The sequence below is a fragment of the Podarcis bocagei genome (genome assembly GCF_964188305.1).
Source record: "Podarcis bocagei genome assembly, chromosome: 4".
Classification (NCBI taxonomy): Eukaryota; Metazoa; Chordata; class Lepidosauria; order Squamata; family Lacertidae; genus Podarcis; species Podarcis bocagei.
In genome coordinates this window covers 37,735,901-37,751,321 of record NC_138128.1, presented here as the reverse complement: position 1 = coordinate 37,751,321, position 15,421 = coordinate 37,735,901, and the positions used below count along the sequence as shown (strand labels likewise).

General features: G+C 42.5%; 1 protein-coding gene across 6 annotated transcripts in view; it reads right to left on the bottom strand.

The window, feature by feature from the left end:
* FARP2 (FERM, ARH/RhoGEF and pleckstrin domain protein 2) overlaps window positions 1–15,421 on the bottom strand; it is a 66,501-nt gene that overhangs the window by 1,727 nt on the left and 49,353 nt on the right. For 3 of the 6 annotated variants that reach the window (XM_081192566.1, XM_081192568.1, XM_081192567.1), the window contains exons 16-26: window positions 15,078–15,211; window positions 14,605–14,686; window positions 13,939–14,176; window positions 11,037–11,167; window positions 8,526–8,594; window positions 6,868–6,957; window positions 6,191–6,273; window positions 5,558–5,676; window positions 4,722–4,885; window positions 2,144–2,251; window positions 1,271–1,422 (exon numbers count right to left, since the gene is read on the bottom strand). In XM_081192566.1, coding sequence (XP_081048692.1) covers window positions 1,271–1,422; window positions 2,144–2,251; window positions 4,722–4,885; window positions 5,558–5,676; window positions 6,191–6,273; window positions 6,868–6,957; window positions 8,526–8,594; window positions 11,037–11,167; window positions 13,939–14,176; window positions 14,605–14,686; window positions 15,078–15,211 — 1,370 coding nt within the window. Of the gene's footprint in view, window positions 1–1,270; window positions 1,423–2,143; window positions 2,252–3,996; window positions 4,137–4,721; window positions 4,886–5,557; window positions 5,677–6,190; window positions 6,274–6,867; window positions 6,958–8,525; window positions 8,595–11,036; window positions 11,168–13,938; window positions 14,177–14,604; window positions 14,687–15,077; window positions 15,212–15,421 lie in introns of those variants that run through there. The other 3 variants (XM_081192569.1, XM_081192570.1, XR_014007760.1) reach the window with 3 other exon arrangements.

The following is a 15,421-nucleotide window of genomic DNA, read 5'->3' as shown; positions in this document are numbered from 1 at the left end:
CTCACTATCATTCTTTGAATGTGCTACATAATAGTTTTTAGTAGGAATATTAATATTTCGCTTTCCATTTTGCAGAGGATTTTAGTAAGATTAACACTCAGACTAACACTTAAAAGTTAACTTACTGTAAAGAAGGAGCCACAGTATCACAACAGTAACCTGATAATTTGAACAAAGGTCTGTACAATTATGCTAGGTTTGTTACTATAGTGCAAAGGGAGAGTTATAGAAGGGAGTCCTAACCCACAAGGAAGGGGACTGGCAGTTAATGCCCCTCTTTTCCACTGCCTAGATGAGTACAATATGCACACCAAATCACTTTTATGAAGAGCACAGAAACTCAAAAGGAAGGGTCTCCCCAAGTTAAATTTTAATTTTTAAAAAAATTCCTCCTGGTTTTCCTGCTGCCAATGAGCAGTTTTACTGTCTCACCCAGCCCAGATGGTGAAGACTCAGTAGAGTCAGTGGTGCTATTCATTAGTGATTTTGCACAGTTGTATCTTTATGGAGAATGACCATCAAGTTTGGGACATTAAGCACATCTTCCTAAAGAATCTTTATTGTAAAGCCTAGACTGGTCCCATCACTGATCGCAGTGCACGTTGCCTGCAACCACACACAACGTCTCAGTCATCAACAAGTTTTGTTGTTGTTAGCCGCCCTGAGCTCGGCTTTGGCTGGGGAGGGCGGGATATAAATAAAATTTATAAAAAAACAAACAAAAACTTTTATCAGTAAGAACTGGTAAAACAAGGCTTCACTCAGGCTTATTCCACTAAACCATATGGTATGTGTGAACACAGCCAGAGTATCTCTTTAGCCAAACAGAAATGGATCTGAATTGTACATATTTACAATATAGAGGAATTGCAATTTCCTAATGCTGTAAATAGTCCTCCCCTTACTGGAAAAATGGGAAAGGCCTTGGGGGGGATGCTTTTCCATATATATAGTTTTAGGCCTTCACTTCTCTACCACCTGCTCCAGGTGGGTGGAGAGAGAGAGAGAGAGAGGATTTCTCAGGTGATGTGCAAACTTCCATATATGTACAACTTCAATCTGAGCTACTTTTGCACAGAGTTCTTTCACTGACAGATTTTGAAGTTAGCAGAACCCACCAAAAGTTATCTCATTCATTAATATAGGCAAGGCCACAGAAAGCATGACTTCTGTGTGAAATTCCAGCAGTTTCCTCAACTCATTACCAGGAGAGTTAGTAGAGAACATTAACGAATTAGTTTTGCAAATTATGTCTAGGAAGCACACTTACCTCTCAAAGGTGTACTTGCTCTCAGCCCTGAAGAAATATACATGGGACTTGAACTGCAGTTTGAAGACATAATCCTTCTGAATGCCATCGGCCTCTACGGGTGTGCTGACAGTGTAACCAAGAAGTGGTAAACTGGCCAATGGATAATCATCCTGAAAAAACAGCCAAGTTTTATTCTTTATTTAACAGATGTCCATTCCACTCTTCAACCACCGTTTTCAGGGCAGTTTACAAAGAAAATACAGGCAGCAACCATTCCGCATGCGCCCAATTGCCACGTGACCACTGACACACAGGTCCTTTCAGAGCCAGAAGAGAGCAGAATGGAGGCAGAGCAGGCTTTTGTGCGCTCCGCCCATAGACGCAGGGGTCAGGAATGGAACGCCTGCACAAAATGTTCATTGCCTGTACTAAAACCCACCATGTACCACTGAGTTAATACATGAAGTTACAAGTAAAAACAAAAACCCTCGGTTCCCAGCCAGCACAAATATACCAGTCAGAGAGAACTAGCTCTCCCAAGTTCTAGGTATTGTATGCCGGCTGGAAAGCATAACTAAAGCCATAATTGGGAACCCTGTCTGCAATTTTCTCCAACTAGGTGTTTTTAAAGAGCACCAGACATGCCATTCATATTACAATCAATTTTAGTTTACTGTGATCTGGCGATGCCTAGTGAATTGCCAGAAAGATGTGCCAATGACTACTGGCTGAAGCTGCGCTGGAGCATTCAACTCGTTGCTGACAGCAGCAACACTCACAAAATGTACCAAAGAATGAAGAAAGCCTTTAGGAATGGATTCACAAGGCATATTGCATCTCATTCCTATGTATGCCTAACACCATCTTGAAGTTGTGCCACATCCATCTTACCTGGTGCGTCTTGTAGAAGAACAAACAGAAGTTTGTAAAAACAACCCACAGCTTCTGCCAGCCGTTACTGTTTTTGAATTTCCTCAGTAGGTATCCCGATAGCTGGTTCTACATGGAAGAGAGGAACATATAGTGTAAGTGACTAGTAGTCATTCTCCACAATTGCTGAACAAAAACCTGCCGTTAAATTTGCATTGCAGATTCAAAAAACAAAACTTTTTCTAGGGGATGACTGAATTTGAGAAAGACTGCTTCAGAGCCTTTTTGTACGATTAGATATTTTGTGCAAGAAGTATACAAGTTACCTTTTTATGGTGGTGATATAATTTGCCAAGTGCAGTTAGAAAAGTTCCTTATTTTTTCCAGACAGCGCAATATTGGAGCATGGGTGTGTAACACAGACATTTATTGGCTATTCCCTGTGATGAAGTTAATGACTGAGCAATATAAAGCCACCACCCAACTCCATGGTTCTGTAATTTGGAGCCATTCAAAATTACAACCCCCCCCCCCAACAAATTATTTGGGATTCTTTGAAACTACAACACTGGAGTGCTTGTCAAGCATTGTGTATGTTATATTTATTTTACTGGCAGACCAGCAAAAACACCCCATTGCCCGAACAGTCCTTTTATTTATTACTTTTTTAGCATTTGACCCCCAGGTTTTTAAGGAGGTGGGAAGTGAGACAGCATTATTTTTTTATTCAGTTTGTAGCAGTGGTTTCGAAACTTGAAAACCACTTAACTGGTTTTTCCACTTGTAGTAACTGTAATGTGCCGTGCCAGATGCTGTATGGTTTTTAATTGCATTTTTCTTGCTTTTATTTCTTATATTCTAGTTTATTGTATTACAATTTGCATTCCATAGAATGTCTGTTTAATATAGCCATGCTGTGGAACACCTGCAAAAACCTCATGGACCACAGGTAGTCCACAGACGGCAGTTTAGGAACTCCTGCTCTATGGCAGAGCTACCTACTCCCCATTCAGATCCACTCAGTCCAGATAGGATATTTCACTGTTTCCACTAAAGGTTGTTTGAGTCAGGCTTTTCCTGATCATACCAAAAAGGCTCTAAGGCAGGTGAACCCAATGTGCCCTCCAGATGATGTTGGACTACAACTCCCATCACCCCTCACCATTGGTCAAAGTGGCTGCGGCTGAGGGGAGTTGGTGTCTAGCAACTTCTGAAGGGCATCCTGCACCAAGGTGTCTTCTCTCAGGTATGCCAGCTACTAATGTAATGTCCATTTGTGCACACACCCCTTTTTCACAGTGATAACTCTGCGTACTGCATTTCCTCCTCTGAAAGGGTAGAACAATTATGGATGCAACTGATTCATGTCCGTGCTGTGTTAACTGTGCGACTTTAAGTCCCGCTTTTTGTTGTCTACAACATGCTAAGAACCAGTAAGCAACACACAGAGCTTGCATTCTTAGTTAAGGAGACAATACAACTAGAAGACAGAAAATGTTGAGGGAAAGCACACAGTAAAAAGCCCTGCAGAGCACATGGCAGCAATGCCACTTTTAAGTTAACATGCTGGTAAAGTGAAGAGTAAGCCCCACAGGAGGGAGAAGGAACCTATCTTGCTGTTATCTAATCTACAGGATAAATGAAATGCATCAAAACAATGGCATCTGTATCCAGGGTTCTTCTTAATAAAGGGATTAATTTGGCTGATTTCTGCAAGAGACTTAAAGGATGTCTTACCATTCATTCCAATATTTTAGATCCTTGTTTCTGCACATTAGAACAGTGTTTAAGAGAGCTATAACGAGATGGTACAAGTAGAAAATGACCGTCTTCATAGATCCTATCAATACTGAGAGTGAGTGAAGCAGCTTTACCTGAATCATACACAAATAATCAGACAGGGATAGGCTCTGGTTCCGGTACCAGCAAACATGGGTGATTGTGTTGGGCCGCTGAGTCTGGCCCAGCAAATAGCGAGGAGGAAGCTCTGGAGAAACAGCAAGAGAGCAGAAAACTGAGCAGAGAGGGTGCAGGGCAAAGAGAAAAAGAGAGAAAAAGGTGATTTAGAACAAGAAAGGGCAGTACACGAAAAGGTCTGTTAAAAGAAATAGTATGAAAAAAGAAAAAAAATGTTATGAAGTTCATTATTTGTAAGTCCTAAGATCAGCAGTGCAAGGGGCCACGGTGCTTTGGGGAGAAATCAAAGATTTAACAAATTTACCTAAAACAGGGTTCTCAGTGGGCAAGATCTCAAACTTTTGGTTTCATAACCCCAAAGCCGATTTATTTCATTGGCTTTTTAGTGTGAATGGCAGCTGTTGATATATCAAGGAAGGCCCCCCCTTTTAATCTTTTTTCTTCTCCAAAGCACACCCTTGTTGAGAACATGATGGAAACATGCAGTCACACATACAAAGAACATCTTCAGACGTCTTGTGGTTACTCATTCATTTGCTCTCTCACACAAGACCACTGACGTTATTGAAGGAAATGGGGGTGTTAAAACCGCACACATGTATACAGTGCAGAGAAACCAGCAACCAAGACAGACAGAGTGGTAAGTGAAAGTGATAGTGATATGTGCTCTGCTGCTGGGTACCTCGACGGCCACACTGTGATCTGTCATGGAGACACTGGTGTTGCGGTACCAGCACACATGCATGGTAGTATTGGCACGGTGGTGGCTCTGCCTGTCCAGGGAGCTACGAGAAGAATGTATGTCCTCTTCGGACTCCTGTTCTAGAGATACCTCATCTGAGGATCCTGAGGGGGGAGAAGGGAGCAAACATTTAACAGGCTGTGGCCACAGGGGTGGTGATAGCGGCAAGGATTGCTGACGTATAATAGCATCATCCCCTCACAAAAGGAATTGGCATGCATGGGTTACTCTCCTTCTGACACCCACAACCTTCATAATCGATCATTTGAAGGATAGGACACCTCAAAGTTATTGCATAGGAAAAAGTCCCACTCTGTTACATAGGGAAAATATTGAAAAGTTTGCTCAGAAGCTAGAAGGGTTTGATTTGTAGCAGAAATATATAATTTCCACCTGAGGAATGCCACAGTGTGCTTCAGTGGCCCAGTGGTGGGGGAGGATCCATAGATGATGAGACATTCAGGAGTACACAGGATATTATTTCAATGACTTCCACAGATTGGTAAGTGAACTGTGGTTTAAAAGGATGAATACTTTCCTATGTAAGAGGGTGGTAAGGAAGGATTACACACTATAAACTTCATTATTATTGCTTTAACAGCTGGAAGTTCTTATTTACCAAGCCTGAAATATCTGGAGCATCAGAGAGGGTATGGAATGTTACTTCGTGAAAAAGACTGAAGGCTGCGTAATCTATACCATTTCCATCTCAGAAGCCTGAAGTGTGCACAACTAGCCAAGAATCACTAATCACAAGTGGCACGAAAGCTACTCACTGTTAGAACGATTGCACACTGAGTTTTCTAGAAACATCTCTGATTTCTCAGTGAATTTCTTGGCCATTTCAATTGCCATATTTAGATCTTCCATCCACTTCCCCATTTCCAGACGAGTGCTGAAAAATAGAGACAGGAATGATAGCTAAGCACGTTTTCAGAGCTCAGCTGCTGTTTGTGATTTATGGTTCAAGAAAAGCACTGCTTGACCCATACTTAGAGCAATTTCATGTTTCCATAAATTCCCACTGAAATAACAAAATTTGCAGTCAATGTTACCATTCTGGCAACTGCAGAAGCTTGCCTCAACAATTTTAAATTCCACACAAATTCAGGTTTGATAAAACCACAACACAGTTCGGGATCTTTTTCTATTCCTCCTGAAATCTGAAGTCTCATAAAGATGAGAGGAAGCAACATATTATTGCACTTTAATGTAAGCTTGGAGCACTACCCCATGGGGAAATCAGGTTTTGCCTCAACAGATGACTGCATAATGACTCAGGGAGTGTGTGGTCTCCCACATTGCGTAGCCTGGGGTATAGTAGCATATACACACACTGAAAGACGCCTATTTTACCAGTGCTTTAACACTCCTACCTTTTCACAACTGACCACTGAGAAAATGCTTACCTTGCTGCTACTACTATGGTTTTTTGAGCTGAATAAATGGTAAAGCAATGAGGGACAGACCATTCGTTTTCGCTCTCTTCCACCTACAATAAAGGAAATTTATTCATCACTCAGTGAGCAACAACACACACATCTACACTAGGAACTAAAAGAAATGGTCTGACAACAGCAACTAGCTACATTAAAAGTATTTTGTTTCTATTTTGTTTCTAATGGGAAAACTATCAGCTACAATTGCATTGTCACTTCAGCAGCTGCTAAGCATAGTAGTCACTGTCATATTACTCACCGGAGGATCGAGGACTATCAGCTGAAAATCAAACACAGACACATAAAAAAAGTTCCATTAAGGAGTGGAAGGGAATGTTGCATTTTGGTGTGGAAGCAACACCAATTAGGACATCCAGCTAGCCTTGAAAATAGCAAAAGCACAATCAAGAGTTGTCTCGTCTTCCCAGCTACTCCAATGCCAAAAAACTGGCAGTGCTTGTTCTTTTGACTACTTAAATCTAACCCAAAAATCTGTGTCTACTAATGACTGGAGAAAACTACAGTAACCAGAACTGTTAACATTTCGCAAGAGTCCCTTAAAAGTTCAGTATAAAGAGGAAGCCCAGGTTAACATGAAACACATTTTATTATTTTGATGTTTGATTGCTGTGTGATGTATCACTCACCAGCATCCCATGCAGAGGGAGATGGCCGTGAATTTTGAATTGATTGGTACCCGTGACTCCTTTGCTGGTGTAGAGCAACATATCTGAAAACTGAGGCATGGAAAAGTTTACAAAATCATTTAGGTACTAGGGAAAAAGGCAATTCTATCTTTTGTCACAATCCTTGGGTTACACCCAAAGAGTGCATAAGTAGAAAGCAGCTCAAGCAACTATTGTCTTTTTCTCTTCTCCTGCTCTAGAGCCCCTGAGCTCCTCTGAAAATCCTCTCCATTGAATTGGGGGTTCCTCTGGAACAGTGAGGCTGTGTTGTTTGGGGCTGCAGTAGGAATTTGAAATTGCCTGGAATCAGGCAGACAAACCATACACAATTTATCCCTCCTATTGCGGTACCAAACAATACAGCTCACACTGTTCAGAGGGCTCCCCAAACCTTTGCAGAGGCCACAGAGAGGGAAGAGAAAAATAGCGAAATTTGTTGGCAAGCTGCCCTCCACACATACAACCATTGGATAAACCCCTTTGTAGCTTTATTTGCAAACCAAATAAATTTGCAAGCCAATTTAAGTTTTCTCTTTAAATTGTGCTCCAAGTGATTCACAGTAAAGCATAACAGTAACAAAACCAACTATCACTGTCTGTTATATTTCTCTATAAAAGTATTTAACTTTTATCCACTCGAGATATCTGCATTACACTATGCTTACAGTTTCTCATTGTAATTATAGGGCACAAATTATTACCAACCGGTTTTCAGTTCATACATGATTACAAAGAGTCCTTCAACACCAAGGGAAAAAACCCTGTAGTTTTTCTGTGCAGAATTAGGATCAAGCAAAGAGACTGCCCAACTAACAGAAGCCACTTTCTTTCCTTTTGGGAGCCCTTTTAAGGAACGGATCCTGACATCATCAAAATCTGATGAGGAACAAGCACATACAGCACATACAAATTAGCTGCCCACAGGGCAAACTGAGAATATGAGAACCACCCTGCTGGATCAGATCGAAGATGTATCTCATCCCGCAAACTGTTCTTAGAGGCCAACTAGATACTCATGGGGAGCCCACATGCAGTAGATGAGCACAGTAACGCTCCCCCACTTGTGTTACCCAACAACTGGCATTCAGAGGCATTCTGCTTTCAATACTGGATGAAGTACACAGCCATCATAGACTCAAAAGAATCTTGGAGTTGGAAGGGACTCTGAGGGTCATCTAGTCCAACCCCCTGCAATGCAGGAATCTCAGCTAAAGCACCCATGACAGATGGCCATCCAACCTCTGCTTTAAAATCTCCAAGGAAGGAGGGTCCACAACTGTTCCATCATGACAAGCAGTTACTGATCAAGGGCCATTCTGCTATCTATCTCTTGAGGATCCAGCCCCATGAGGAGGCAAAGAATCTGAGCTTGGATAAAGTCAGGGTTTGGGAACCCACCTATGCAACTGCCTCACATTTCCTGAAAAGTTCCATGCTGTATACAAAGGCTTCTTTATATTTTGGCTGTGAAACAACCGAGGCTCAAATAACAAGGCCGTACTGCTCAGAATATGTACAGGAAACTTAAGTCTTGACCAATCCCAATCAAACTACTACAGGGGAATGGGCTCCAGAAACCTCATTACGAGTTGAAATTTTGATCAAAAGCATCAGCTCACCAGAAAGAACATCCTTTGCTGTAAACCCTTTTTGGTAAGCTTGTATAAGCAGCCTTCCCGGATAAATTCCTGTGGGGAAAAATACACAAAACTTTAGTACATTTGATGGCTCTTCTGTGAAATGCAGCACTCTCTACTTCAGGGGTGGGGCTGTTTTTGGCCCGAGGACTCTCTTACAGTCACCCACCTCTCCAAAGCCTACATGCCAGTGGTGGACATGGCCAATGTATATACATGTACTAAACATACAGATCCCACTCAGGACACATACAGTAAGCACAATGCCAGACATACAGGCACACACCATACTCTTCCCCCTCTCTCACACATACCACACACACACACACACACACACACACACACACACACACAGGCTGCCTGTTACTTTGCATAGATTGGTTTGTGCAAAGAAAAACACAGCATTTCTCCCCACTTCAGTGTGTGTGTGCGTGTGTGTATGCACATGTGCATGCATGCATGGTAATGCTGCCATTTACTCTTAAAGAACAACGAGCAGGCAAAGGCTTTGTCTTTATTCTTGGTGTGGTGGTGCTTAGCACTAAGATTGCAGCAGAGACTTGCTTTGCCTCCTGACCACACCAGGATATAAATCTGGCCACTTCCCATGGATTGGCTGGCCAGATCTGGGCTGTGGGTTCGTCACCTCTGCTCTGATTATTTCCCTCATCACCAGCAGCACCACTTCCAGTTCTCTGCTGGAAGTGTGCCACTAAGCTACAAAAGCCATTTAGGCCACCAGAGCAAGCTTATTTAAAACAGCTAGGCTATTACAACTTGGCCACTCAGTTAGTGTTCTATTAAAACTAAGAATGACCAGGCTCACCACAAATTATGTGACCACCTCTTCCATTTATAAAATGTAAGCATCCCCCAACTTATGCAGGGGTTATGTTCCAGGCCCCTGTGCGCATAAGTGAAATTGCGTAAAGTGGAGAGTACCTTCTAAAAAGCCTCTAAATCTCTCCCCACCCCAAAGCCTCTAAATCTCCCCCCACCCCAATTCTCCAGCACTCACTCTCACTCTCTCTCCATACAATTCTCTCTTCAACGTGAGTTTAAGCTCTGGGGCTGGCAGGAGGTAGGAGGATGCACTGGAATGTGGCTGCTGCTGCGCTACCCCAGGTATCAGCCATTTGGCGTAGAGGCTGAGCAGCCTACACAAAGCCCTGCTGTGCCTCCAGTCTCCCCAGGGTTTCCTCTGTGCTATCTGATGTCCTCTTTGGGCTCCGGGGAGGGTTTCTTTACAAGCGTCAAAAACTCTCCAGCTGACTCCCGCCATTTGAGTCTATTTATATTTATTTATATTCATTTATATGAGTCTATTTATCTATTTTTTGGCACTGCACATATATGCAATCGCACGTGAGTGGAACATGCGTAAGTGGGAGGATGTTTGTCCAGTTTCCAAAGCTCTTTATAGTGCTGTGGTACACAACTAAGAGTCCTCAAAATGTCTAAGGGGCAAGTACTATTTTCCCTAGGATTTGTCCATGATGAATGAATACATGAAGAGAGCCTGCACACCCATGCATGCATCATACTTGTGCTGGTCCCTGTTACCTCTGTGGATCAGAAATTACCGTATTTTGCGCCCCATAGGATGCTCCGGCCCATAAGACGCACCTAGTTTTTTGGGGGGGAAATAAAGAATTTTTTTTTAATTTCCCCCCCAGGTGCGGGGCTGGAAGAACCAGGTCGGGGAACAGCGGGAAGGCGTGCTCTGCCTCCCCGCTGTCCCCCAAGCTTGTGGGGCTGGCTATGGGAAGAAGTGCGCTGATCCCGGGACTGCAGGCAGCTCTGCGCGGCCATCGGGAGCGGGGCGGGACTTTTCGTCCGGCTCCCGGTGGCCGCGCAGAGCTGCGCTGAGCCGGGGACTGCAGGCAGCTCTGCGCGGCCATCCGGAGCTGGGCGGGACTTTGTGTCCCGCTCTCGGTGGCCGCGCAGAGCTGCGCTGATCCCGGGACTGCAGGCAGCTCTGCGCAACCCTCGGAGCCGGTCTCCCGAGGGTTGCGCAGAGCTTCCTGAAGCCTGGAGAGCCAGAGGGATTGGTGCGCAGCGACCCCTCTCGCTCTCCAGGCTTCAGCGAAAGCCTGCATTCGCCCCATAGGACGCACACACATTTCCCCTTCATTTTTGGAGGGGAAAAAGTGCGTCCTATAGGGCGAAAAATACGGTAATTGAAGGACTGGAAAACTGAAACAATGCCTATGATCCCTGAAATGAAGGCCCTTCAAAGGAGCCTCTTCTCACATTGTTTTGCCAACCTTTAAAACATCTCGGTAAGTACATGCAAATACAATTTTTGAATGGTTATTCATGAGAGTTTCAATATTGAGATATATTTTTTGGAAATAACATACTGGATTTCCCTAGTTCTGAAATAAACCAGTAAAACCTCTAAAGCCATCATCCCATAAAGGAAGAAAGCAAGAAGAAAGGTCAGAAACAATTGAAGTACACGGGTCTTAAAATATGGAAAGAACTACCTACTCTGCCAGCTGCTACAAGGTTATCAATGCCAAGCAGGTCGTGCTGTAACTCTGTTAGCTTCTGGAAATTCTCCAAACGGATGAGACTGTTTTGAAGCTGTGATGTAATTTCTGTTATTTCTTTCAGTGCACCTGCAGAAGGGAATTACAAAAGAAAAGGTCTAGTCCAAACCAAGCAATCAGAGAAGCACGGACAAAAGTACAGGCCAAACTGAAGTAGTGTATGAACATTGCTTTTTTCCAAAAGGAAAAAATGGAACGTTACATGTACTTATTTAAGAGAAGATGCAATCACAGAAATCTCCAAATGATTGGTAAGTGGACAGACTAGCCTAAACATACACGACCATGCCATTTTAATTAGACAGCTACTAGTCACAATGGCAGTATTTCCTGCAGTATCAGAGGCTGTATGCTGCTGAATGCCAGTTTCTGAGGAACAAGAGAGGGAAAGTTCTACTGCACTCAATTCCTCTCATGGGCTCTATATAGGTTGGTCATTGTGGGAAAGAAGGCTAGACTAGATAGGCCTCTGATCTGATCTTGCAGGGCTCCACTTACATTCTTCCCCAGTGAGAACCATAAAGAGCCACTTAGACTCCATTTTACCTAATTTTGTGCTCAAAATAAACTCTGCAAAATCAAACATGGTTGCACTTTCATAATTATTATACCTTACATCCAAGAAACAGGTGTTCAAAATGCAGTAATCTATTTTGCAGAAGATGGTGGAAAAGTAAGGAATGGAAGACAGAGATTTTGGAAGCAAGCACAGTATATAAGCCCAGGGACAGTAACGGAGATATGTGTAATAACTCTATTTTGGCTTCTGAGACTGTAACCCACATTTCTCAGCTGTCTTTAATTTATTATTTTTATTATTTTTAATTTATTATTTTTATTAAAATAAGGTGTAATTAAATCACACCTAAACATTAGGAAGAACTTCCTGACAGTAAGAGCTGTTCGACAGTGGAATTTGCTGCCAAGGAGTGTGGTGGAGTCTCCTTCTTTGGAGGTCTTTAAGCAGAGGCTTGACAACCATATGTCAGGAGTGCTCTGATGGTGTTTCCTGCTTGGCAGGGGGTTGGACTCGATGGCCCTTGTGGTCTCTTCCAACTCTATGATTCTATGATTATTATTTTTTATTATTATTATTATTATTATTATTATTATTATTATTATTATTATTATTATTATTTACAGAGATCCTCATGGTGGGCAGTTTTACTCATGTACTGGGCTTTTTGTGCAGATTTATTTGCTTACAACTTTCACTAGAACAACTCTTCAAAGGTTAAGGCTGAGACTGTTCCATTATTCTTAATTGCTATAGTACTCAATTTCACAATAATTCCTAGGAGGCAGAATATGTGTCATTCACACATATGAATGCCACATTTATGTTTGACAGCAATGAGCTGGTCGAATGTCACACATTATCCATGATATCCAATTTTGCCCTGTATATTATATCTGCAGAATGCACACAGCCCCACCTATAAGAACTATGGCAGATACTCTTCTCACTTGTATTTTAAATGGAGATGTATGATGCAAAGCCAATAAGGATGAGTTTGTACTTTTATGTTCACAACTTAACTACTGCAATAGTCACAGCATTCACATGACTCAGTATTTTCCAATGGAGACAGTTCACATGACTAAGTGCAAGTAAGATGATGGTGTGACTCAGTTCTTGGCTCAGTGTCACACTATTCACAGAAAGTAGAACAAAATAATAGGTAGTCTCCCCAGAAGAAGAAGAGTTTGGATTTGATATCCCGCCTTTCACTCCCTTTAAGGAGTCTCAAAGCGGCTAACATTCTCCTTTCCCTTCCTCCCCCACAACAAACACTCTGTGAGGTGAGTGGGGCTGAGAGACCTCAAAGAAGTGTGACTGGCTCAAGGTCACCCAGCAGCTGCATGTGGAGGAGTGGAGACGCGAACCCGGTTCCCCAGATTACGAGACTACCGCTCTTAACCACTACACCACACTACCCACCCAACAGGTGGGTAGGGATGCCCACCAGTCAATCACTGGGCATCACCATGACATTTGCCAACCCAGGTCCTTGGGGATGTAGGACAGGATACTTATTAAACACACACACAAACAAAATTAAGTGATTTAACTTCAAAAGGAAAGTGTTTGGTCCCAATACAGTGGTACCTCGGGTTAAGAACTTAATTCGTTCTGGAGGTCCGTTCTTAACCTGAAACTGTTCTTAACCTGAGGTACCACTTTAGCTAATGGGGCCTCCCGCTGCCGCCGCACGATTTCTATTCTCATCCTGAAGCAAAGTTCTTAACCTGAGGTACTATTTCTGGGTTAGCGGAGTCTGTAAGCTGAAGCGTCTGTAATGTGAGGTACCACTGTACTTCCTATACACCCACAGCCTAAATTGAAGCTAGGATGCAAAAGAAGTTTCAAGTCATGGCTTGAACTTGACTTCACCTGCTGTCATATATGCCTGGAAAAGGTTGACATAGGCTAGAGGTTAAAAATAACTGAAACCAGATGAACTCGTTTTGTAGCAATACAGTGGTACCTCGGAAGTCGTATGGAATCCATTTCGGAAGTCCATTCAACATCCAAAACATTCGGATACCAAGGTGCAGCTTCCAATTGGCTGCAAGAAGCTCTTGCAGCCAATCAGAACCCGCAGAAGTCACATCCGACGTTTGGGTTCCAAAGAACGTTCACAAACTGGGAACACTCACTTCCAGGTATGTGGCATTTGGGAGCCAAAACATTTGACTCGCAAAGCATTCAGGATCCAAGCTACGACTGTACTGTTTCTACCAAGACAACCAAATTTCTGTCAATCAGCAACATAAAATGAGAATACAGAATGTGTCGAGTATTGGCATTGCAGATATTTGTCTGATCTTTCACTCACTCCTGCAGTCAGTGTAGTCCCGATGATCTGGCACGTAGTGTTTGCAAAGTCTCCCCAGGATCAGCTTGTAGTGCATTAACCTCTGGATGGGTTTCAGCAGGAAAGTGTTGAGTGGCAAGTAACAAACCTTCTGGAGTTCGAACTCCTTATAAACCATTTCCAGTTTCTTTATGCGCTTAGTTGCTTTCTCTAACTCCGACAGGACTTCATCATGTTTCTTCAGGTAGGTGGTATATTCCTGTAGGATCACAAAAGATGTGGCCATGAGTACAGGCTCTGGCAGCATTTACTTTCAGTTTCACATAATAATGGGCTGTCATTGCACACAAACCAAATCTTGTGGTTTAAAGCAAACTCTGTTACCCAAACAAGACACTTTCATGACCCAGAATTTGAAAGCAGCTTGTTTTGAAACAGACTGGAATTTGTTTTAAACCACAATATCTGGCTCATAGGTAACAAATCAGGATTCTATGAAAATGGAAGTCAAGACTGCTGAAGAACTCAGTCCAGTCATGCAGGAGCAGCAGGCTAGAAGGCGCATGCAAGAATTTCGCCTGGGCTCCTTCCTTGAGTACACATCGCTAAACAATGATTTAATGTTATATATTAATCAGCCCACTGAACATGAAGGAACACACAGATTCTTGGGAGTTATTTTTCTACCTTTAGCATATGCATATTTTTCAGTAAGACATCACCAATCCGTTGATAATCTCCTTTCGCGGGAGCGTTGGAACGTCCCTCCCTGCAATGAGAGTGTGAGAAGATTGTGCTACTGCTCTTGGGAAATTGAATCTTACAATTATTTTCCAGTAGGAACTGTTTTCTAGAAACTAAAGCATACTAACAATAACTATAAAAGAGTTCCAAAACTGTTTCCATTCATTTCTCAGCAAACTAACCATGTTTCCTGTTTCAATTTGTAGCTCAAATTGGAGTCTCAATAATCAAATAATCATTTTAAAAACGGAAGAAAAGGGTTAACACTGTATGCTATCAACTAAACCTCTCTGAAGTTTATATGTATTTTGCAAAAATAGGCATGCCAGACCTGGAAATTTAAAACAAAGAAACCATATTTCTTCTCTTTTTGACCAGATTCAAATGTTTGCCTTCACAATGATGTTAACACTTACCATAGTGCTAGCCGCTGTTCAAGCTCTTTCAGAAAACCTCTGTGAAATTCATAGATGGGGTCTATGTTTGAGAACAGCAAGGTCATGAGACCTTCAGGCATGGCATTTTCCTTGACAACTGCACTGCGGAACCACTGCAGAGGAGAGATAAATAAGAAGCAGATGTTTGGCTTCCTGTTCTTGGTATCAGCAATGTAAAAAGTATCAAAGAACCCAGAAAAACAACAACATGCAAACAAATTTCAACAATATCAAACAAGTCCTCTGGCAGCAGACACATACTCTAAACAAGATGCACAAGAGACGTTTTGCAAATATTCCATCTGGGAAATTCCAGTTTATAA